General features: G+C 38.7%; 1 protein-coding gene across 3 annotated transcripts in view; it reads left to right on the forward strand.

Annotated features, from left to right (window-relative positions):
• Window positions 1-2,319: 2,319 nt before the first annotated feature.
• The window catches only part of Pdlim3 (PDZ and LIM domain 3), a 33,685-nt gene continuing 9,615 nt past the window's right edge, over window positions 2,320-26,389 (forward strand). Inside the window, exons 1-4 of one of the 3 annotated variants that reach the window (XM_005373453.2) lie at window positions 2,320-2,720; window positions 14,187-14,338; window positions 15,557-15,641; window positions 23,857-24,044. In XM_005373453.2, coding sequence (XP_005373510.1) covers window positions 2,628-2,720; window positions 14,187-14,338; window positions 15,557-15,641; window positions 23,857-24,044 — 518 coding nt within the window. In that variant the 5' untranslated portion in view covers window positions 2,320-2,627. Of the gene's footprint in view, window positions 2,721-14,186; window positions 14,339-15,556; window positions 15,642-23,856; window positions 24,045-24,404; window positions 24,473-26,389 lie in introns of all 3 variants that reach the window. The other 2 variants (XM_005373455.2, XM_005373451.2) reach the window with 2 other exon arrangements.

The following is a 26,389-nucleotide window of genomic DNA, read 5'->3' on the forward strand; positions in this document are numbered from 1 at the left end:
ACCTCTTAACAACTCTCATTTCTGCCTGCTCTTTTGCATCCCCATTGCCCCCTCAACAACTTCCCTTGGATTGCTGCTTTTTAACTGGATTCCCTGCTTCCCTGTCTCCCCCAACTTCAATTCAACCTCCCATCTCCTGTAATACAAATTTGATTATTATATCTTTGGCTTAAAGCCCTTTAAAAAAACTTCCTTATAGGCTAAACTCAAATGTTAGAACGCCATGCACACAAAGTCCCCTCTGCTCTGGCCCCTGTCTACTGCGTCCTTGTCTCCTGTCTCTACCCAGTGTTAACCAGTAGCTATATCAAATTATTTACTGCTTCATAATTTTCCATGTGTTCCTTGCATACTTATACACATCCTATGCAGTTTTCTGCTTTGAATCCTTTGCCTCGAAGTCCTGTCCCAGTTCTAGCCAATCAGAAAACTCTTACTAAGCCTTCAAGATCCAGCTCCAGCATCCTCTTCTCTCAGTTTTCCCTGACACCTTTCCCAAAGAGAGCTGATTCTCATTCTTATCCCATCATTGCATAAAATTCCCCCACTGTTTCCTCTAAAAAGCAAAAAAGAAAGTAAAAGAAAGTTCCAAAACAGCCTCTTAGAACAAAAGCAAACCAAAAGCAAGAATGCCTAGGAGTAACTAGGGCCAGGCCATCTCTTTCTTAGAAACTGCCTCACTGCTGTTCTCACTTCTACCCCAATGGTCCCCACTGGACACTTTCCAGATTTGCACCTCTGATAGTAGTGAACATAGGGTGTAGGAAAACCAACATTTCATTGCCCTGCTTTTCACACTCACTGCAAAGCCTGAAGAGCTCGTTAGGTTCTATGTTGATGTTGTACAGCTTTGCCTATATCTAAATGATGCCAAAATGAACAGTAAAAGAGGTAAAGAAAAAGTATCATAAAGCCAGCTGGTTCTATAAGCCAACTGGTGAAGTAAGGTATGGACAATCAATGATGGCAATTACACAATGTCAAATAACTTGCCTGGTTTTTTTTCCTAAGTGTGTGTGTGTGTGTGTGTGTGTGTGTGTGATGTAGATTCAGCCAGCGATGAGAGAGGATATGTGTCCTACAATAATACAGCCAGCCCAAATAAGCAAAATCAACATTACACTTATTTCCCTGATAATTCAACATAAGGTGGGCATTGGAAAATGTCTATATCTAGATAAATGCCTTTCCCCTGGGACTTGCATTATAATCCACCGCAGCAGGCGAAGTAGTACCTATTTTGGTTTTACACTTACGTTTTCCCAACTGGCCCATTTTGCATATAGCTTTCTAAATTGTCTTCCTCTTTTCTGCATCAGTCTTAAAATTGTGTCTAAACAGACTGCTTTACTAAAAATATATTGCAACCCTCGTTTTCTGGACTGATATCTTACCCTATTGGGCATGAAGTCCAAGGTCATCAGTCTCAGGGTTTTAAAGCGTTTCATACTTCTCTTCCCTTACGCTTTCCCCTCTCCTTGGAAGTCAGAAGAGTCTGACCGTAACACCAGGACACTTGATCGCATATGAGGTTCCAGCAGGACCCTACTCAGACTCTCCTGGTCTTTATTCCTTTACACTGGAGTCAGGCAGACCTAGATTTTTTACTTCTATTATACTATTAAGTAGGCCTATGATCTTATGGAAGTTACTCAGCTTCTAAGAAATTATTTGCTCACCTGAAAATGAGTGAAACTAACAAGAGCAGTCTGCTGGGCTCTGCAGGATGCACTAAGAGCCTCACGAGAAGCAGTCGCTCACACCTGGACCACAAAGGGCTCAGTGAACACTCACTGGCCTCCTTTCCCTCTGCAACTGCATCCGGTTCGGGGATGCCCCTGCTCTCCTCCTCACACTCCTCTGGGCATCCTCAGGCTGGCTGCAGCATCTACACAGGACAGCCTCAACTCCTGGGTTACTGCTACCCGCGCTCCCAAAAAACATGTCTAGATGCTGAATCCAAGGAAGACAATTACGCCATTCAAAATCGTTGACACTTTTGTCTCGAGTGTATCGATCACTCACCCATTCACGCATACTCTTAGGTGAGTCATAGGGTTGAGTATGAGTTTGAGCGACATTTTCACTTTGGATCCCTTTGTTTCAAACATTAAATTCTAAATACATTTATAAATGTAATTTGGCCGGTCACAAAGCAAGCTAAGTTATTAACGCGCTCAAGACTCTAAGTAATTCGATGCACTGACGCGCTCGCCTCCTGTTTTCATTGAAAGCACAGCGGCTGTGGTTTGTCCGCCTTTAACTTGCAGGAGTGAGCTGCTGAGCTCCAGGCGGACGATGAACACGGGGACAGGTGTGACTTTAAGCGGGTGCTGGACGCTGTAACCCGAGACCTCCTCCTCGGCGCCCGCCGCGCAAGGGTCTGGGTGACGGCCGCACTCGGCTCGGCTCAGCGGGGCCTCGCTTCCAAAGTTGGAGCGCTCTGCGGGGCAGGGGCGGGGGCGGCGGGCCTGACGTCACGCCCGGGGATAAAGCTCCGCCGCGCCCCGCTGGGACGCTGCCCCGGCCGGAGCTGGCTGCCTCCCTCCGGGACCCTCGCGGTGCGCAAGCCGCCCCTCGCTGCGTACCGCTGCCGGGAGCCTCGGCGCCCCGCCCGAAGAAGAAGCATGCCCCAGAACGTGGTGCTCCCGGGCCCTGCACCCTGGGGCTTCAGGCTCTCGGGGGGCGTGGACTTCAACCAGCCTTTGGTCATCACTAGGGTAGGTGTTTTCCTTTCTTTCCTTTGCTTCATTCAGGGCGAGGACTCTGGCGTCCGAGGAGGCGCGATGGGTGCTAAGCAGTGGCCCGGGCGCCCGGGGCGGGCGCGCAGGACCTTGCGCTGGGGGTCCTGGGCTTCCGAGTTCCAGGGACAGCCCCGATTTGACACGGTGAGCTTTGGAGGATGCAGAGCAGTTTGCAGATTTACCGAAGTCAACTCAAAAGTGCGCCCGCCTGTTCGCCAGAGAGGTTCCGAAGAGGGGCCAGCTGGCCCGTGGTCTCCCCGCGCCCGGAGCGGGCCGGGCTGCGAGACCTTGGGTGCTTTCTCGCGCTCGTCGCCCGCACCGCCCTGCAGTAACGAGCGGATGAGCAGCAGCGGGAGGAAAGCGCGAGACTGACGGCTGCTTCTGTCTCCAGCCAGGCGCACATCTGAGCTGCTCTTCTCTGCACGAAAACTTCAGCAAGGGCGCTGTTCGCAGGGCACAGCCCCAGCTGGCCAAGTTGGAGCTGCCCGTATCAGCCCAGACAGGGAAAATATTACTAATGTGTATCCCTGGGTTTCCAGGCGTTTTAGATAAACATTTTCCAAAGCTGGGAACTTGGCCTAGGAATCGTTACCTATAACTCACACTACAAAGTCGTGCCAGAGCGCTAGCGTACCTGATGGAAAACGACCTCTTAGCCTAATAACTCAGAATAATACTTTGATACCGAAGCCAAACTTTGCCTTACTCAGTGTTCTCCAAAGCACTAATTAGAAAAAAAGAGAAAGTAAAAATAAAACTTCAGGGTTTCTCGCCTGCCAGCAAATTTCTAGAGTTGATTCTAAAGTATTGTTTGGTCTAGTTGTTATTTTTTTCTAACACAAGTATTTTCCTTAATAGAAAATTATTATTTCAGTTACCACATATAGAGTATTTTTTTTTTTTTTTTTGATTTTGGTTTTTCTCCGGTACCGGGAACCGAACTCATGACCTTGTGCTTGCCAGGCAGGCGCTTTTGCCACTGAGCTAAATCCCCAGCCCCATATAGAGTATTTTAAACCTAATTGAAAGGCACAAACTTTCAAAATATTATCCTTTAATTTTCTTTTTTCTTGCTGCTTATAAAATATCTTATACATGTATACTTTATAATCTGATCTCTCGCAGATTTTGAACAAGATAGTATCTTTAATTGCTGGTACATTTATATGCCTATGAGAGTTGAGAACAAATGTCGCTTCAAATATCTCAAAATGTGTATCACACAGACGCATACCATGGATCATTTGAAGCTTTGTTTTACATTTTTCAGAAACATAAACACATCTGACATGTATTTTCACATAAAACATGAAAAATTAACATATCCCCCAAAATGTTCCTAAGAAAATGAAGCAGAATATGCTTCCATGACCTGGGCCAACCAATTCCTTTTATAGATTTTTCCAGAGAAAACAGTTTCCATTATCTCTTGTAAGAACTATGTTAAGTTTATAGAGTATAGTTTTCATTTGTTTATATTAAATGAAATGAGCTTTTAAGTCCTCACAAAGAGTAAATCATATTTAGATTAAATCCTAAAGAAATAATTTCATCCCAAAAACCTTTCAAGGAATTTACAAAAGAAATATTTTTGCTCTTCCTATGTAACATGTTAGTATAATTAATCATATGTTCAAAATTTTGAGTTGTTGATATTATAACCAGTGTTTATCTTGAAGCAGTATTACATCCACAGATGGACTATAGAAGTCATTGGTAAATCTGTCTGGTATAATGACAATTGTTTCAAAAGCCAATTCCACCTTTCTAATTTCTAATTCATACCTAGTTTGTCACTCATTTGGACATTTGATTCCATAATAGTGGGTAAGCAGTATTATTTCATGGGAGTATCCCTATTCAGTTATTGCAACTCCAGAAGAGCTGGTAAAACATACCTGTTTTGTATACCAAGTGTCCCTAAAGCCAGGTATATCATAGATGCTCCGTGAATAAATGAACATATACTCACTTGAACTTTTTTGCCTTAAAAAATCAGTAAACACTTAAGAATATTAAGAATATTTCCACTGAAACTCTAAGAGTGCTGAAAGTAATTTAGAAGATTAAAAGGCATTACTCCAATATAATTAAGTATAATTAAATTATAAATAACTTTATTTATAATTATTAGGTAGTAGAATTACCCTATTTTAAAATTTTATATTATTTTTGAGTGATGAGTAGATGATAAGTGTGTGATGATACTCTATTGCTTGCAATGCATTCTTCTAAGTCCTTTCTATTCACTAACTCACTGAGATCTCACAATAGTCCTGTGAGAGGATGCCCTTTGGCAGATGAGGAGAATGAGGCATCAGGAGGTACAGTAACCTGACAAGCAGTGGGGGATAGGATTTGATGCCAGATCCAGTTGGTTTTCTGAAGTCGCCACATGAAAACAGTTCCACCTATTGTCCAAAACTCCACCCTCAATTCATATATGGATTCTAGATCCTCTTTAGGATCTATTTCTTTTTTTGACCACTGTCTTTAGTCAAGATTTCATAACTGCACACTGAGACATTTACTTCCTCTCTCCTATTCCCCCTGCATGTTCCTAGCAGCCATCTTTGAAATGTGCAGGAGTTTTCCATGTCTCCCATTCTTAAAAATCCTTCACTGGCATCACCAGAAGGTACAGAGTAAAACGTGTGACCATTAGCAGGGCGTGGATGGCTTTTCTACCATCCATCCCAGCTTGGCTTCCCCACCTCTTTTCTTCTCTACCTCTTCCTTCTGTCACCCTTTCCTCCCTCACTGCGTACATGAGCAGTTGTGCCACTACTCTGGGCCGCTTATCAGTGCCCTAACATGGCTTTGCTCCTGACATATATATCGCTTTCCCCAGGATTCTTTACCTGCCCCACCCCTGCGGTCCTCTATGCCTGTGGAAACTATTCAAATACTACTCTCCAAGCCTTCTTCTAGTAATAATCGTTCATCGGTTTGATTACCATAACTTTTGACTATCACCTCTCCTTATTCTCACACCTTGTACCACATATGCTAAAGTATATCTGTGCCACGCTAGGTTGCATACTACCTGAAGGCAGGAACTGTCCGCTTTGGGGGCCACTAGCACAGTGTCTGCTATATCAGATGTGTTGTAAAACAATACAGACACAATATGAATGACTGACTAAATTGCTCACTTTTGCATAACTTTATTTTCATAAATACATACAAGATTTTGTTCTCAAAAATATCCCACAATAAAGATAAATGATAATTGTGGTTTTTTTAGTTGTTTCAGATAAGTTCTTAAGTATTCAAAGAATCTAAAATCAGTGTGTACACTAAATGTCACAAAATGTTCCGTTCATGAGATGTTATTTCCTCAGATCAATTTAGTCAGTTTTTGTTATGCTTCCTGCTTTACACTATACAAATGAAGGCTACAGATGATCCCCAGCCAGTGATGGTACTGCTTTACAATGAGGCGAAAGTGGCATACACTCACTACACACCATGGGCTACAACACAGCCTGAAATGTCCGTGGGCTGGTAATATACATGCTACACTCTAGATGCAAGACACTGCAGTGAGCCACAGTTTCCAGTCAGCTGTATGATCATGAGAGTGAGCACCTGAGGCTTTCTCTGTGCTGCTATGAGCTATAATGTTTTGTGGGCTGCGCGTATTAAATGCATTTCAACTTACAGATTATTGAACCTTGTAAAGAAGTTTTGTTTTTGTCTTTATTGTTGTTATTTTTCTCTTTAAAATAAAAAAAAATTGAAGTTTATCCAGATGTAATCTCATCATAAGTCAAGGAGCTGTTAACATTTCTTCTTGACAATGCAACTCCAACCAACGTGTATGGAAAGGTACAAATGTAAATCTCTCCACCAAGTGAAGCTGCAGTTTACAAAATTAAGAGAGAAGGTCTCTATCCATAATTAAGACAAGGGTATCTGCCCCACAACTGTTCATAAACCAATTAACCGGCCTAGTGAAACTTTGAATCATTTAAAAAACACACACCCATCAAAAGTAAAGTAAATCAAACAGCAGACACTAGCAGTTCCTAAGCAATAAGCATGCTATAGTTTGTGCGAGATACAGTTTAAATTGTAGATGTTTGGTTTAATGGAAGGAGTAATTATTTCAGTTATTTCAACGCCATATAAAATTGTCCTAAGTATTTCATAGAATAATGTTTAAGGTTTGTGTCTTTAGGTGAGCTTTTGATTTCTTGCAAGAAGATTCTAAGCGCTCTCTCCCTCCCTCTCCCCTTCCTCCTTTCTCTCCCTTCCTCCCTCATTTTTGAACTATCCAGAAAATGAATTTATTCCCATGGACAAGATACAGATTATTTGCTGTCACAAAATTCCAGTATGGAATATGGCACAAGCTTCTTTTGTGCGCATGACATAAAGTGATTGCACGTATCTCATGCCAGTTGTCTTTTCTCCCTCCATTCCTCTTCATCCTCTTCACTCTTCCCTTTTTCCTATTCAGAGCATACTGAGGGTCAAGATCATTTTAACTAGTAATGCTAAATGTTCTTAGGTACCCACATAGAAAGTGTAATTCATTTGGTTTTAACACAGAAAACTATAGTGCTTAATATAAATTATACTTGTGTTTTGAACTTTTAGAAAGGAATGTTCACAGTTGAATGCAATCCTTTTCCAGGCTAAAACAAACATCAGAGAAATGTTGATGTGACTAAAACCACATATGTCATTGTGCAAGCAAAGGTTGTCTACAGGGAAGCATTGGTTTATATATTTATAACACTCATACATCCACCAAAAATCTATAATATACAGAATAGCCTGTATAGGAAAGGCTCTGGGGGGCACTATTATAAGGGGATGGATTTCTACCCAAAAAGTTCATCAGTCTGTAGCAGAGGAAGGACAGGTAGATAAACCTCCATGACACAGTCTGCATGTTTCTACCAGAAAAGCATGGCCAGAAGGGTAGGAGGAGGCAGAGGGAGCAAGAACCTTCAGGAGGGCACCCTGGCTAGTGGGAGAGAACCAGGTGGCAATTTCAGTTTCGCACTGGATGTGTGATCTCGTAAGTTTCTTATACTTAGTCCTGAGCATCAGTTTTCTCTCCTTAAAACAGATAACTATTTTGTAAGACTACTTTAGAATTAAAAGAACAGTTCTCTTCAGAAAGAGAATAGGTTAATAATAATGCAATAACCATAAAATAATAGTTCTCAGTCCTTTCTACACAGTAGAATCACTCAGATAACTTAGAACTACCTACACCAGGGTGCATACATATTCCACCGTAACTGATACGAGATACAGCTCTAGCGATTGCAACTGCAGTCAGGTACCAGGTAGCTGTAGATCCCAGGTGAAGCATGTGGAGTTTATTGGGTAGGCAATGAAGAACAAATGAACAGTGGGGTTTCTCTGATTTTGATCCATGCCCCCAATGCAGCCCAGTGTATGCTTGACTTGCTCCATAATTTCAATCACTTTATTTATATATGTATTTATTTATTTTGGAAATATTTTGCTCAGGTACCCAGGCTGGCCTTTAGCCCCAGGCCCAAGTGATATTACTGTCTCAGCATCCCAAGTAGGTGCACCTACAGGTATGCACCACTGTACTTAGCTCCTTTTTTTTTTTTTTCTTTTTTTTTGTCTTTTTGAGTCAGGGTCCCACATGTGGTTCAGGCTGGCATTGAACTCATTTTGTAGCCCAAGCTGGCCTCAACTTGCAATGATTCTCCTGCCTCAGTCTCCCGAGTGCTGGGATTATAGGCACGTGCTACCATGCCCAGTTCCTGGCTCCATTTGTATTCTTAACCTCAGAATCACGTTAGAGGCATGTCTTGGACTCCCTGTCTTACTCCCACTGTAAATAAGATACTGTACAGGCTTTATCTGGGTTTTAAATTTGTTCTTCCAAAGAGTGGACTCAAGTTATAGGTTAAAGTGAAAAATAGAAATTATCTTAAGCATTTGTTAAGGCAAATTCCCTGGCTTGTCTCCTAGAGATTTTGATTCCTGATTCCAGACATCTGGAATAGGGCTGCAGTCTTTGTGTTCAGCGAGGACCCAGGTGATTCATAGAATCAGACAAGTCTGAAAACATAGTGCTCAGTGATTGATTGCAGTGCCCTTTCCAATTACCCTGCTAGTGCTTTCAATATTTAAGACACTAATTAACCTGAATAATAATTCATTGGAAAACTCTATGCTTCTTGCATCTCTCTCCTCTTCTAATTTGGGAAAACATAGTAATAGTAAACTGTGAGGACTACTATGACTATTGTAATGTAATAAAGTAATAGTATAAAGAAATTCTGGCAAAAATATAGTCCTGTTTAAACAAATGATTTAATTGACGAAAATTGGACAGTCATTTTCTGATCAGCCCAGCTGAACTTGAAAAGCAGGAAGAATTAGAGGTGTATTTTATCTTTCTCTCTCATCTCTCTCTCTGTGTATCTCTTATTTCTCCCTTATCAACCCTCTCAGTGGAGGCCCAGAGACAGCGATTACAGGCTGAGTTTAAAGTCAGAAGTAGATGCTGGCCATCACTGTCAACCAACTTCCCAAGTGGACTTGTGAAACACTAGTGACAGCTCTACAACTGTTGTAGTCAGGGTTTGCAAGGGAATAGATTTAATACAGGACACATAATTTATAGGATTATTTTCTAATAATCACCCAAAAAGTCAAATGTAAAAGAGTGTAGGAGATCTGTCCATACACTAGAGACTCAAAGAATCCAGCAGTCCCCTACACAAGTCCAGCTGAAGATTTAGAGCCCATGGCAATGTCCTCCATGAGTCCAACTGGAGGCCTAGAGCCCTTGACAATGTCTCATGCAAGTCTGTGTCACGGATATGCACTGGGAAGACCCAAAGGTTAGTGGTGGAAGCTAGAAGGTCTGTACCAGAGGGATGAAGGATCTGTGCCAGCAGGCTGAGGGATCTGCACTGGAGCCAGGAAGCAATGCTCAAGATAAGGACCAGAGCTCTCCCGAAAAGAACCACAGCCATCCTCACTGACATTGAAGTCCTGAGCTTCTCCTATGATGCAAACAGCCGAGTTCATATCAGGAAAACCAGCATCACACACTTCTCCACTAGAATCAACTGCCTCCCATCTTCCCCTCCAGTTCTCCTTTTATGCTGTTGGCAACAGTCCTCAGGTGGGCCTTCCACACCCAGGACCGTGCTGATTGAGTTCAGCTGCATGTCACAAGCTGACTATTAGTGAATCCACCACAACAACTGTGCTCAGCTTTCCAGAAAGCCTCAGGTCACTTAGAGACCTGTCCTCCTCTGAAAACACAGGTAGTCTTTGTTGTTCTTCCTGTTGTACAGAGTTATGGGAACAAAAGCATGAGAAAAAACTTTGCAAATTGACATTTTTCATCAATATGACACTATTTATTATTTATAGTATTACTAGATTTTAGTAGTATTCAACATCTAAAGTATTTAACATTCAATCATCTATTCAATATGTAAGTTCAATATCTACTACTTGGATATTCAATATCTAAGTCCTAACATCTTGCTTAAAATGTGTAGACCCATACACACAATATTACCTCCTAACCAGAGTTTGAAAACATAAATTTAAGCTTTTGTAAATCAGGAATGAGTGTTATATACTTTAAGTCCAATTAAGTGTATTAGTAGATCTAACAGCAGCTTTGAAAGCAAGCATATTAAGCCACACTTTCTTGTGCTCTAACTCAAAAAACAAATTATGCTGGTTTCAAAAGTTTAAAAATAGAATGTATTAGTTTTATTGTACTATATCTAGAGAAAAGTTAAAGATTATTATTATTCTATTGCTAAAAGCTACACTGAGGATGGAAACTTTTATTCTTGTAATAGTTCTAAATCTGGGAGAATTTTTATATGGAAAACAGCTATGCAATGCCTCCCAAAGGCCAGGATGTAGTAATTCCCATTTGTCTTCACCTGGCTTCCATACGCTTTTCCTATCGGAAAGTCATCATAATCACTACAGTGACCTGATCACAGAAACACGGTGCAATAAGCACTTTAGTGATGAGACTGGAGACCTGAGACACATGAGAATTTATTCTTTCAGCAATTTTATTTAAATGAATTTTGACCTCCCTAAGAATCGTAATGTTAAATAAAATAGATGGCTAGAATAAGCAAATAGAGGAAAAAGTGAATTAAGGACTGATCTTCAAGAAAAGCGTTAAGAACAATCTAGGTTTCTGGAGCAGTTTGAGATTTAAATAAAGCCCTGTACGTTACTCTTCTCTAACTCCAAACATACAATGATATGTCATTCTAATCTTTCAGCAGTAGGAACTAGCTCTTTCTGTTTTCTGAGTTCTGCTTTAAATGCCCTTTGCATCCATTCTTCAATTTATCACTTTTTAATTCTAAGCACAGGGGTACACATTGTAAAGCATTAAAAATACAGATGCTCCCTGGCTTACACTGGGGTTACATCCCAGGAAGCCCATTATAAGTACACTGAAGATGCATTCAGTACACACAACTTACTGACCACCGTAGCTTAACAACACAGTGCACTGCGGAGCATCGGTTGTTTTCCCTCGTGGTCATCAGACTGTCTCTCACTGAGCTGCCCAGCATCATGAGAGAAAATGTTGCTCTCTCATATGGCTAGCCCAGAAAAAACCCAAATTCAAAGTATAGTTTTAGCTGAACATATGTCAATTGTGTACCATTATAAGTTTGAAAAATTTTAAGTCAAACTATCATAAGTCAGGTACCTTCTATATATATATCATGCATGTCTCTAAGAGCTACCAGTCTGTTTGGGAAGATGAACAATACACAATTCAATAAACATAAAATTATAACTGATTTCATGAAGAAATGGAAGCTTTTGTAAATCAGGAATGAGTGTAATATATCTTAAGTTCAATTAAGTGTATTAGTAGAGCTAAGAGCGGCTTTGAAAGCAAACATATTAAATCGCTATGAAAATGCAGCCCTGGAACCTGGTCCTAAAAGATGAAAAGGAGCCACTAGGTGAAGAGTGGAAGTGTTTCCAGCAGAAATAACAGTACGTGTAGAGCCCCAAAGAGGGCTCAAGGCTGGTCTACTTGAGGAACGAAAAGGAAAGCCGAATGGCTATAGCACCATGGATAAAAAGGAGCAGAACGGCTATAAAACAATGTTAGAGAACCAGGCAGGAAATGTCATGTGAGACCTAGACACAAATAGGTGGGATTTACCCAAAAGTTGGGGGTAGAAATAGTGCTGAAAAGAATCATTGCCTTTAACTATATATTCAAAGTAGTAATGTTTCACATTTCCTATTTCTAAACATTTAAAATATGGAAAACCATATCTTCCCCATATCCTTAAGTATTCTTTTCATCTCTTCCTTCCAAAAAAATTTATGAGAGTTTCCTTGTAGGCATCAAAAAAATTGGATCTTGCTGTTTTCCACAGTTTGACAAAGTTTGACTGTTTTTCAGATGATGTATCTAGACCATTTACATTTAACATAATTACTAGCAGGTTTAATTAAAATCTACCAGCTTGGTAGTTGTTTTCTGTTTATTCCAGCTGCTATTCATTCATGCAGAAGATAGGAAGAATGAATACGGACTTCTCTTGTGTCCATGGTTCTCATGGGTTCTCTACAGCCAGGCTAACCCAAAATGTCATATTTAGCTATTTGCTTTTTTATTTAGCTGAATTACCTCTTAACAGCTACTATGATGGCCCACAACTTCCTTGATGCTCCATTACAGAGGAGCCCATACTCACACCTTGTCTTTCCTTAAAGTCCAGATTTTTTGCCCTGCGACTTCAGCTCTCAAAGAGCACAAGAAAAGTTATGTTTTGTATACAGTCTGGCTTCTTGTTAGTGCAGGAATGACTCCTCCTCCAGATTTTACACCCTAGTTGCCTTAGTTTGGGCTAAGTTTAATCTTAGTTTGGGTTATTATAACGAAGTACAATCAACTAGGTTGTTTATAAGCAAACAAACGAAAACTATTTCTCATAATTTCTAGAAGCTGGAAATTTGAAAATAGGATCTTAGCATGACTAGATCCCAAGGAGGGCCTTCTTCCAAGTTGCAGACAGCTAAGCTCTGGTTGTACCCTCACATGACTGAAAGATAGTAAAGAGCTATCTCTGGGTTCTGGTTATGAGTTACTAAACTCATTCATAAGGGCTCGGGACTCTTGACCTAATTACCTCCTAAAGGCCGACCTGAAAATGCCATCACTTTGAAGGTTAGGATTTTAATATATAAATTGGGGACAGGGTGAGTGGACACAAACATTTTGTCCACTATACCCTTCTTATGTGAAGTTAAAGGTCATACATTATCAGGATGCTAACGCAATTTTAATTTAAATTTGAGTGCTTGCTTCAGCAGCACATATACTAAAATAATTTAGATATGACAGTTGCCTAAATGTAGTAAAATTCTATTCCCAAATGGAGAATTCTGGGAAGCATATAAATAAATAAATAAAATGCCCATCCACTGAGGAATGGATAAAATAATTGTGGTACTTTTATATAATAAATATTACTCAGCTATAAAGAAAGATAAACTCGAGGCTTTTACAGGTAAATGGCCACAACTAGAAACCATACTCATAAGTGAAATAAACCAGACCTCCATGCATAAGCAATACATTGTCTCACTAGTATAAGAACCTGAAACAGTGAATAAAAATTAGGAGGTATGATGGACATTGCGAAGTGAAAGGAAATGCTCAAAAGTAAAGAGCAACTGGGATGAGGGAAAAGAGAAAAGAAAGAAGGGGAAATTATGTATATATGTATATAGAGAATAGCTAGCATAGTTGTACTACTGACTTCTATTGCTTTACGGAAAGGAACAGTTAATGATTACTTATTTGATCAATCTTGTATGTCTCTGTTTTCCTGAGAAACCACTTTGAAGATATCAATATATAATACAACCATTGTTAATTTCCTACTATTTTGTCTGTAATTCAGTATTGCTTGTACTGTTCTTATGCTATTTTGTAGATGGATATCTGTTTGTTAAAAATAAATAAATACATAACTTGAAGATTATTTCTGGTGCTTTTTTTTTTTGTTTTTTGTTTTTCTTCCGGTACCAGGAATCAAACTCATGACCTTGCGCTTCCAGGCAGGCACTGTGCCACTGAGCTAAATCCCCAGCCCCATAGATTATTTCTTTAAAACAAAGAAAATATGATTCAGAAAGAGGGTTTTAAAAGGAATGGAAGAAAAGGAAGATTTTTTTAAAAGACAGTAGAAGATACAATGGTATATGAAATATGGTGAGAAACAAAATGATTTAACAAGATGGGAAAATTAGCACAATTGCTAAATTAGGAGTGATTTTGTTCGGTTTAAGGTTTCCTGCCTAATGGACTGTTACAAGTAGTACCAGGATAAAATAAAAAAATATGGGCCACAAGACTCAAGATGTTGCAAAGTGCTGGTTTTTAAACAGTGTCCTGATTTCTTCCAGATTACTCCAGGAAGCAAGGCGGCAGCTGCCCACCTGTGTCCTGGGGATGTCATCCTGGCTATTGATGGCTTTGGCACAGAGTCCATGACTCATGCTGATGCACAGGACAGGATTAAAGCAGCCGCACACCAGCTGTGCCTCAAAATCGACAGGTGCTCCTTCATGATGGTTAAATTTGATTTGTTTTGCAAGAGAACCTGAGCCAGAACTGCATACAACTGGTTTCATCCTCCTAGTGTGAGTGAGTGAGACAGGGCCTAGAATTCTTGCTGGCTTTTATATATTGATACACTTTATTCTTTGCTACAGCCAGTCAATCTAGTAGTTCTGGGCAAATCTTTGAGAAAGAATTCTCTGGAGTGTCAAAATAGTGAAAGAGGCCCAGTGAATTTTTTTCTTTCTCTACCAATTCAGTTAATTGACTATGAAAATAGTCATCAGCTATGTAAACACAGAATATGATTAGCCATTCTGAGGTTCTCACTGTGGTAAAGAATGGAATGAAATGCAAAGATGTTCCTAAAAGAATCTCTTCACTTAACCAAATGTGATCATGTTAGAATTGGTTGCTAATTTCCTGTTTGTCATTGGCTGTTTTGTACAGAATTCAGCCCATAGTATCACAAGGTATGAGAATGCATGTGCGTGAAATGTAATAGCTACTGAGACATTTCTGATGGAAAAAAAAAAAAAGAAATTTAACCCAATTTCATGTCATCAAAGCCCTGATCTAAAACCAAATCATGAAAATGACGATTTGGTTACAGTGGTTGTTTGCATGTTTATGCTGTTGCTACTGTATTTACCATCTCTGTTGTGGACAATCCACTGATGGTGTGGGGTGAAACAGTCTTTTCTTATTTATGTGTAATCTGTGCTTCTCCCAAGCACATAGTCCCTCAGGAGCCACAGCGTCCCAGACAGATGCAAGGAAAATGTTAGGCAAAGCGCAGTTCCTCCAGCCAGCAGCGATATGCCCTCGGCCAGTCCCTCCATGTCATCTCTGGTGGCCCGGGTACTATAAGAGGGAAGAAGGGGAAGCCTAGGAGTTTGCGTCCTAGTACCTGAAGGGTGATCTTCCAGAATCTCCCTCTTCTGCGCTATTTATCACATACATGGAGGCCTACTTTCTCCAGAAACTGCCCAGTGTATTCTGGTTAGTCTTGATGCATTCTAGATTCCCTAAAAGGATATTAAACAAGTAAGAATAATTGGATGGGAAAACGCAGAATAATAAGCAAAAAATAATCCCTTCTGTTTAAATTAGTAAGGCTTCCTAGTACTTTCACAAACATACTGGGAAATTAAAGTACACTACATGTGGAAGTACCGGTGGAATTTAGAGTTTACGAACTTTATTTTATTTACAGGGCAGAAACTCGCTTATGGTCTCCACAGGTTTCCGAAGATGGGAAGGCTCATCCTTTCAAAATCAACTTAGAGGCAGAACCACAGGTATGAACTCTTGAGTAAATCATAACCACATTGTATTTCCTTTTCCTTTATGGAGAGGCTTCCAAAAGGACGAAGTTGCAAACATAAAAATTGGAGCAAGTCACTTGATGAAGCGGTGGTCTGTCTGTACTCTGAGATTAATTTATATGATTCGTGTTTTCTTACACTGAGAAAAAATAGAAGTATGCCTAAGGGACCATCTTGTTAAAAGACAAGAATGTGCACATCAAGAAGAATTTAGCTAAATCTACAGAGTCCGCTAGCTTTTCCCATTTCTTACAGTGGACTTCTGCCAGATGGCTATGAGGTAATCTAAAAAGTCAAAGTTGTTAAAACAAAACAAAACAAAAAATAAGCTCACCCATTTAAAACAGGTGTTTCTAATCTAACAGTTACTGTGAACCTTGATACTTCAAAGTCTTCACCCATATCTTAGTTTACATCCTTTAGTTCTCGATTCTGGCATTCTATAATGAAATTTACCTTACAAAACAGATTTGTATTATGTTATCATGAGATATTCTGCCTGTGCAGCTGAATTACAGCAGATAAAGGATTTTCCCTTGCGGCAACTCAAACCCATGAATTAATTAATCTAATAATCTGATGCTTATCTGACCAAGTCTATATTCAAAAAGTCTAAAAGAGTCAAATCAAGCCTCACTGTGATAGACTGAAAAATCTAATTAAAAACAGAGCTTTAGAAACTCTCCTTAGAGGTACAGATGTGAATTTAATATCCCTTTTGAAACCAGTTTTCCTATTAGGGGATTAGATATTTCCACTGAATAGTTTTTCTACATATTTTAAAAAGATGACCTGAAAACATTTGCAATTCATGCTTTGGCACTGCTCCTGCTTTCAGGATCAATTCCTGAACTTGTCCTTCTTGCCTTCTGCTTGTCTCTGTAAACCTCTACATTTTTAATAGGTTACGTAGATGTAGAATAACATAAGTACAAGTATTTAACAGGGATTCTCAAAGATTTAGGTAACATTAACAAGCAAAAAACTTGGTACACTGAGTTGTTTACACAGATATTCATAGACCTCATTAATGAGGTACCCTCTACTCCAAGTTGAAAGCATGGCCTCTGTGGACATAGAGGTAAGAAGCTGCATATGTAATAAGGCTTCCTATCCTTGTTGCCGTGTATTAGAATGAGGGCGTCCTTACTCACTACTATTATATCATAACTGGGCTTCTTTCCTTATTACTATTACATGGGTCATTACAAATTACATTGGATCAAAGCTGTATTTTCAGTTAAAATACAGTCATCCCAGAAGAAGCATGTTGGGTCATCTTCAAAGGGCATGAGTGTAGGGTTCTTGTAATAGACTTTTGATGGGAGGGAAGGTACAGACTGAACCTAAAACAATACAAGGCGCAAAGGGAGGATCAAACGGGCCCCAGAGGGGGTGAGCAAGACAAAGAGCGTTCATGAAGTCAGGAACCACGTGTCAGCTCTTTCTCCTTTGCCTCTCTCACACTTAACTCATTGTAGACACTCAAGGAAAGAATCTGGAGGCTCGAAAGATGGGAGTGAATTCTCCAACATTGGCCAGAACCAGTCTGGGAATCAGTTCTCAAAAACTGTTCTGCCCTCCCGTCCAGTTGTTGGACTACCACAATGACCTTGAAGTTGAGCGGGAGGTTTAGGTCAGGTAACAAGCAGATGGTCTAATGAACGGGATGGATATAAGGTTGAGATCCCTTCCTGGAAATGATTAGGACCAGAAGTGCTTTGGTTCTCAAATTTGTTTTTATTTTTGAATATTTGCATATATGTTAATGAGAGATGTTGAAAATGGGACTGAATTCTAAACATGAAATTAATTTTTTAGATATATCTCATAGCCTCATAGTAATGTTACCCAGTAGTTTAATGCACCTATATTTTAAGTGCAACTCATCTCTTGAGGTTGGGTATACAATTCTCCACTTTTGGCATCAGTGTTCAAAAAGTTTGATTGCTCAAACAGTTCGCATCTTGAGACATTTCAAATTTCAGATTTGGGGATTAAGAATATTTAATCTATAAACATAGTGGTTTGTGATCTGAAAACTTACGGTGGCTCATTCTGGCATAGTAGGTGGCTTAGTGAATACTAACGCCTCTAATCAACATTTGGAAGATCGAAAGAAAGTCTCTCAAGGCAAAGCTATCACTCGTGTGTATCCCTTTGTCCTTGTATATCATTTGTATAAAACCTTCCTTCTCCCTCTTACACGCATCAGTTCATCACTTAGAAGCAACGCAAGACAAAAAGAGACTCTCTGGTGCTTTAAAAAAAAAAAAGGTAAAAGTAAATGTCTCTTATGCATGCATTTATTGACTACCTAAATTCTTGCAATGTGCAGAACAAATTGTATGGAATTCTGCATTTCTTCATCTATATACAGCACACATACAAAACTGTGCTGCACCCTTTTGCAAATTATTTTTCCATTCAAAATTTGAAATCCCATTTCATCAATATGAGATGTAAAGTATGGGACCAACAAGACAGATTTGATCAAAGTACCAAACCCCAGTGATGCTTAATCACGGCTGTGTCTCCCACCCTGGCCCGTCTGTAACTCAGAAAGTATTTATGAAGCTCGTGATGGTCTTAGGCAGTGATAAGAGCCTGTAAAGACAGGCTAACATCCTCAGTAATTGGAGGTTAAATGCAGTTCCTAAGTTGGACCTCTAGAGGAGGCCTCTTTTGCACATCAGTGGGCATTGATTTATAGCTATGGTTATTTTAAGAATTGGATTCTAAGGCTTAGTCCTCATTTTTAAATACTCTAATCTTTTGTCAATCGTATATTAGCCCATATGTCCTGGATTTGAGAGTTAAAAATATGAATATTTATGATACTATAAAAGGGTGAAGATTAGTTTAAGGGCTATAGCAATCAGAAGGAGCCTTTGAAAATTCCATTCTTTTGGGTCATGACTAATTCTTACTGGAATCTCCTTCATGAGACCAGTGTGTAATGGGCTTCAAGATAAGAGCAAATTCAATACTTCTAACGGACAGAATACTCTGTACTCCTCATGAGACTCTTGGGCCAGATTTTTGTATGACTAGTTCACAAAACTTGGTACTTCAGGGCAAACATTCTTTGTACAAAATAGCTAAATTTCAGTGGATCCTTTGTTATCTGAAAATCTTATGACATGAACTACAAAAAAATGTAGTGACAAAGATCGCACAGTAAATTTAACCTATAAACTGAGACTGGAGAACAGCTAAGTTATGATTACTTTTTAAATAACACAAAGCCATATATATTTTTTTTAAAATCCTAATGAGAACTCTGTAAATAGAGAAACTTTCTGGATAACAAAGGTGTGTCAGTGTAAGCAACAGATGCCATTAATATATGACGCTTTAAAATGTCATCGTAGGTAATTAGTAAAATGCATGAGTGTTACTTGAGTTCTTGTGTCTCATCTAAAGTCAGATTTTCATTTGTAAGTATTATGACTTTTGCTTTCAGAATAAAATACTTTTTCACTTAAAATTAAACTGATTTAAAACTAAAAACTTTTTATTTTAAAGAAAAAAATAAACAATAAAACAACGATATAAAATTTCAAAACAAGAGTAACAATGATTAGTACATTGCATATTGTCATCTTCAAAGTATAAAACTAAAAACTTAAACTATTTAAAAGTAATTATCTCTTTATTGAAAATACAACATCCTACCATATAAATCTAGCCATATGTAAAATATTAATCTATATATTTCTGAATTTTTTCCCCTATGTATAGATTCAGGCTTGGGGATTTTAATCTTACACAGTTATAGTAATAATTGATATAAAGTTTTAATATATAGATTTTTTTTCATTTTACCATATTATCACTAAGCATTTAAATTTTGATTTTATGAACTTAGACTTGAATCTTAGACTTAAAAAGGACCTTATTTAGATCAACTCCAAACAGTGGAAAAAATTCCTTCTATAGAATCCTGGACACTGTTTTAGTGAGTATGTGCTTTTTCTACATAAGGTATTGTTCTAGACAGAAGGTATGTTGCTAGCCCTTCTTCAAAGCTTACATTCTCAAGCAAACCACTACCCTCAATTTTGTTTAACGTTAATTGAACAACTCAAAATACAATGTACCTCTTTCAGTAGAAAAGATGCTTTTCAGAAACAGTTTATTTCTAAGCAAGAAAGCTGTTATCATTTTCACATAAAAAACTGCATCCTTGTAATAGAAAAGTTGATAACTCCAGTGTACTTACAAACCCAGTCATAGTTTATTTTCATAAGATTACCTTAATCTGTAATGTTCTGATAACTCAAAAGCAACCAACAGAAAATAAACTTTTATAATCACCATTTCCCCAAACTCCACCCACTGAGATATGGGAGACAGTTGAAGTGGAGCCCTGGAGAAAGGTGACTTCAAGGGTGACTTTATTTTTCATCTAAGGAATTAATGCAATGAAGAAATCATTGTTTATCAATTCCAAAGATGATAAAACAAAAAGCATTCCTCCATTGTGGCTTGATCCAATATATACTCACTTCACATAGTTTTTTTTTTTTATTATTTCCCTACCATTGGTATATGAAAAAAATATAAGTAATAGGGAAATAAAAACAAACTATGAGTCAAACATACTTTTTCTGATTGAAATGGTAAGAACTTGAGTCTTTATCTCAAATTGAGTCTTGAGTTTTTCGCCAAGTAAGAAATTGAAGGTGAAGGTCTTTGAGTGCTGTCATTGCTGCAGTCATTTCAAGGACTTGGGAGGCCAGCGTTAAGAGCTGCATTCTCGCTGGCAAGTGGAAGGTCATGAGTTTGATTCCTGGTACCAGAAAAAAAAACAAGAAAAAAAATTTTTAAAAAAGAGCTGCATTCTCTCAGTGTCAAGGGGTTTCTGTCAAGTTATGTAGCTTTTACTCTGGCAGCTGTACCATTTCATCAATGTAAAATATTATTCCTTAATATAAGCTTCTAGCATTGAAAAATATTTTTTAATTGTTATTTTGAATGATCACTTTTTGAATTCCTAAGAGATAAGACAAAACCATATTTTCCTGGGTAGAATAAACACAAGAGCTGGACTGTATTAACTGCTATATAAAATTTTTACTGGTATTTTCTGTTACTTTTGATTTTCCAAACAAAATTTAAAAGGAATTAAAGTAGAGCAGTAAACATTTGACTGGTTTTGTTCTTTTGATTCTGTTTGACTATCAGCAGTGATATAATGCTTGGACAGAATGCCGCCTCCTCGTGCCATGCTTAAATTTCTTGTTTACTTTTGCTGTATACACTCCATTGTACGTCAGGGAATGACTCTGGAATCCAATAAACTAATGCTTTGCAAAGCTTACATAAAAATGTTTGAATGCTGTATCAGAAAGATGTCCTTTATGCCCTAAACAGAAAGTGGAGGGATTTTCTTTTAACAAATTATACAGCTTTGACCTTTGCAGTGTATGTAACCAAAACTGAAAATGGCAAAAAAAAAAAAAAAAACAAGGTTGGAACTGATTAATTTGTGTGTTGCTATTTAGAAATACCACTAGATATTGTGAAACACAAACATTGTCAGAGAAGATGACTCACTTACAGGACAACACCATCCACTTTGATGCATCATTTTAAGGCTAAGAAAAAATAAAAACAGCAATTTTTTCCAATAAAGCCATCATATTATTTTAACAAACTATTTTAAATTTAATTCTTTTTATCAAGATTTTTAAGGCACCTCATTACTTTGTTTTCTTCCTTTTTTTTAAAGAAGCTGAATTCCACAAAGCTTGAGCAGTTCAATCCTACCTGATTCACTTTTTAATTAGCCTGAAAGATACACAGTCCACCAAAACAAAATTAGGCAGTTAGCCTTCTGTCTGTTTCATGTCAAAAAGAATTACAAAAGCTTGACTCATGACCACTGATATTACTTAAAATAATTTCCACTTCACTTTTTTCATGCCATAATAATCATGGCTAATTATAATGGTTACTCATAAAACACAGCTAATTCAAGTTCATTATTAGATCAGTGAAAACAATCAGATTGGGCCACTATGTAAATGTTTGGCTGCATACATTTTTACATGTTCTGAAATTCAAAGCTAGAGCATTTCTAAAGCTACACTTGGTTGTTTTGTCATTCTGCAGCCAGTCAGCCAGCTCCTTAGCAGTGAGCCATTACTATAGCGGGAAAAATTCAAATGAATAAGATACCAATCAACTTGATCACACTGTGGACTCATGAGTTAAACTGTACTCCACTCAAACTTTCTTCTCAGCTTCGCAAGACTGTTAACACACATTGTCCCAGGTTGACAGTGCTCTTGATCACATCACTGATGCTCAGATACCAAGATTTGGGGTAGCTGGAGAAAAGACTCAATAGGCTCGTATTTGATCTGCACCAATATTACCCCGTCATAACTACTTACAGAAAACAGACTGCACCATAGGCAAGAAAGATGAACGAGGGGATATATGTAAGGACACCCTGCTCCAGAGAAGCAAAAACAAAGCATTTTTCAGCCTGGACCTTTACAGAAAGTTGCTCACGTTCTCAGGCACGAGAAACTCTAAGAAAAACAGGTCCTGCCTCTAAGAAAAGGAGTCTCTTTTCTTATTTATTCCTCCTCCTCCTCCTCTATTTCTTTATTCCTCTCTTCCTCCTTTTTCTCCTTCACCTCCCTCTTCTACTTCTCTTCTTTACAGTCTCTTCTCTAACAGAAACGCAGCATCCCACAACTCAACTCACCTGTAATGACAAGAAGGAAAAACATGATGTCGACACAAATATTGCAGGGTTATAATTGGAGAAAATCTTCTCTTCCCAGTAACATCTCAAATAATCACACATATGTGTACTATTTCTAATCTGTTTGCAACAGTGGTAGCACACGTACAGAAGTCCAGGAAGGTGGTGTGAATATGGGGATGAACGTGCTGTTAAAGGATTAATTGTGCTGCTTTTGCCGGTTAGATTCAGAAGAGTCAGCTCGTGTGCACTGTAGCATTCTCCACTGGTGCTGTGTGTTTATGTGTTGCTTAGAAGACCAGAAACAAACAAAAAAAAAGGTTAATGCTTATATAAAATTATACATGTATTCAAAACTGAAAAACACTACTTTTACACTTAAAATAATAGTACAGAGTTTTAGATCATTCAGGCATGTTTCAAACTCAAGGTTTGAGACTCTGATGTGTGGTCCTATTGCTAAAGTAGAAATTCCTTGGAATCACACACATTGTGTGTCTCTGACTTACTGACTTACTCCTCCTAGAAATAAGTAAAATAAAAATTCTTTAACCACACAATATGAAATCATCAGAAGGCAAAGTGTTTTTACATGTCATTCCTACATTCATAATTTTATTAATCAAAAATTAACATGATGCCTACCTTGAACTCTTTTCTAAGTACTTTTTTCTCTGTTTTTTCCCTCTTTTTTTTTTGGTTTTGTTTTTTATTTTTGAGACAGAATCTTAATATGTAACCCAGACTCGGCTAGAACTCACAATTCTGCTGCCTCAGCCTCCTAAGTGCTGGGATTACTGTTGTGGGTACTTTCTGAAAACAGAAATTTTACCTAGGTTAGTTAAAAAATTCTATATACTTATTTATAAATGCTCATTCTCCTTCTGTTTGAAGAAATAGCAGAAATTTTATAAATTTTTTTCTGCTCCTTAATAGAAAACATATGTAAGTTCTACCTGAAAAAATTCTAAGTGTAATAATTTTTTTCTGAGCCATAAATCTCATTTCTGACACAAATTTTCAATACTCAAGTGAGTCATTAGAATTTCTTAAAATTACTAGATGAAGTCAATGGGGGGCAGACAAGAGATACAATGTGTGAACCCTACTGGAATTTTTTTTTTTTTTTTTTTTTTTTTTGGTTTTTCTCCGGTACCGGGAACCGAACTCACGACCTTGCGCTTGCCAGGCAGGCGCTTTTTGCCGCTGAGCTAAATCCCCAGCCCCTGGAATATTTTAAATAAGCTCAATTCCTTTGCATCATAGCATTTGGTAGATGAATAAAGCTTATGTGAATTTCAGAGAGAGTGGTAGAAAGAATTATCCCTAACTCTTCCCTTAATCTTGCCTTTAACGTGGTGTTGGGGTAAAGATGCCTTTATTAACAATAGCAGTGCCGCTAGTTCTGCTCTTTAACGGCGTGTGCACTCTGTGGCTGTGTGTATTTTGTCTGCCATTGTACAGGAATTCAAACCCATTGGTACCGCACACAACAGAAGGGCCCAGCCTTTTGTTGCCGCAGCAAACATTGATGACAAAAGACAGGTAGTGAGCGCTTCCTATAACTCACCAATTGGGCTCTATTCAACTAGCAATATTCAAGACGCGCTTCACGGACAGCTGCGGGGTCTCCTTCCTAGCTCACCTCAAAAGTAAGTATTGGACTCTGGGTTCTGCCCAGTGTGTTCTTGATGGTGATAGAATGGTTTCTTTTCCTTTCAGAAGTCCAGCTCTTGTTGTTTTCTTTTTATTTTCCTGAAGGCACTATTAGATTTTTATTTTTAAAGACGAGCACCTAGAACATGCTAGTTCTAGTTGTTCTGCAGCCTGATCCGCCACTTCCTGAGCATTTAGATAAAAAGAAAAAATCACTCTAGTTCCGTTATCACCCTTCTTAGTCATGTCAATAGTTAATGGTAAATAATTCTCTCTGTACAATTATCATTCATTTAACTTTGTTGTAAAATATTGCTTTTCCACTGAGGGACTTCTTTAACCCTTTGTTTTCGCAGGATGTGAACTACTTTGAACACAAGCACAATATTCGGCCCAAACCTTTCATAATCCCAGGCCGAAGCAGGTCATAAACCCTGAGATTGTGAAGTTTGATGTGCATGCTCCTTTAATCAATTCCTACTAATCACCAAGAAAAGTAACTTTTAGGTGTTTGGAATGCACTTTGACACTGTGAGGCTTATTTCAAAAGCAAAAAGAAGCAAATGCACTTAGCAGAGAACAGGGCCAAATCACCTCCATTTCTGAGAGTAAATAGAGACAAAATTACAGAGCTGTGAAACTGTGTGCAGTGACCATGTGTATTTCTAACTAGTACCCTGCTGTTGTGGAGATTCTATCCAGAACACAGTGATCATTGAATCAGGCAGATATGCTCCAACCCAGGTCAGGAAAGCCCTTCCAACAGGGACAGAAATGGAAACCAAATTCAGTCAGGCATAAGGAAGGCCACGGGGCACACGTGAGAAAGCTGGTGTTCTTTATGTATTCGACACTCTAGTCATCCCACTTCAGTACCTGCTTCTCATCAGACTATCAAATCCCGTTAACTCTAGCCATTACATAAAAATAAATTTTCATTTTTATGGATCCTTGCAAATAAAAGAGGCCTCCTTGTAAAGAAACTTTTTCACTTGATTGAAAATAAGTATAAAATAACAGTTAGGAAGGAAGCAAGTATACTGGTTACCCCAATGGACAAAGCTATAAAATTGTAATTCTAATGAACCAAGTCTGGTTTCTTGTCTATCAACCAGATAAAATGACTATTTCTAGATGATCTTTTTCATATATCTCTAGAAATTTAACCTCAATTTACAGAATAAGAAATTACAGTAATGCCCTGTACTGCTACACTGGGCAATAGCAACTTCAGAAAACCTCAAACCCATTGCTTTGATTTCCACTGAGTTAGCCTAGAAAAAGGAAGTTTGATCCTACCAGATTAGGAACAGTGGGTAATAAATTATATCCAGTTCCAAACTCGTGGCCAACAGCAGGCTAATTTTACAAGCTTGTTTTATTTAACACTATTGTTTAATTTTTTAAATTTACTTGTCTTTAGATGGGGCTTATAAATGGCCATGACACATAAGTGTAGCTGCTGGCCCGTTTCCACATGTGTGTGACTCTCCCTCCCCTCAGACACCTAAGCTTATGACTCCAGCTGTGGGTCACTTGAGTCATCACTTGATACATGCTTTCCTTGTGCAGACTTTTCAGGAAGCTAGAGTAGACCTAAAAGATTGTCTCAAATTAAGCCAGGCAGTTTTTGTGATATCAGACCCAGAAGGAGCCCTGGAATGGAAGAACATTCCATTTCTCCTCCATTCCAGTGGAAGAGAACATTGCCTGGAAGGGAGTGACACCCCATGCCACCCCTGCCCTAGAATGTAAGCTCAGTGACTGCAGGCTCCTTGTCTGACTGGTTCCACATTCCCCACACCTAGAAACGAGGCCAGGAAAGAGGAATAAATACTTAATAAACGTGCACTGGGACAAAATCCTAGATGTACCAAGTAATATTTCCTCGGTGTATGGTGAGAAGGGCTGGGAGTTACTGTCCCTCCCTCGTCCTTGCAACTCTGCACCAACCTCTTTACTTCCTTTTGTTCATTCTCTTGCTCCCATTCTGTGTTCCTCTGCGTCTTTTCCCTTTTTTTTTAGTTTGAGGTGCTTCCCTGAACTATCACAACTTCAATAACATAATAATGTCACATTAAATATTAAAGGGCTATTTTACTCTTGAGCAAAATTCCTTTTCAGACAGGCATAGTGGCGCACATCTGTAATCCCAGCACTTGGGAGGCTGAGGCAGGAGGATTGCTGTGAGTCTGAAGCCAGCCTGAACTGCATAGCAAAACCCTGTCTCAAACACACAAACACACACACACACACACACACAAAACGTTCCCAAAGAAGCATCATAAAATTATTAGTATACTTGCATTCTTTTGAGTTTAACATGACTACAAATCCATTA

The sequence above is a fragment of the Chinchilla lanigera genome, unplaced genomic scaffold, assembly GCF_000276665.1.
Source record: "Chinchilla lanigera isolate Chin_1 unplaced genomic scaffold, ChiLan1.0 scaffold00002, whole genome shotgun sequence".
Taxonomy (NCBI): Eukaryota; Metazoa; Chordata; class Mammalia; order Rodentia; family Chinchillidae; genus Chinchilla; species Chinchilla lanigera.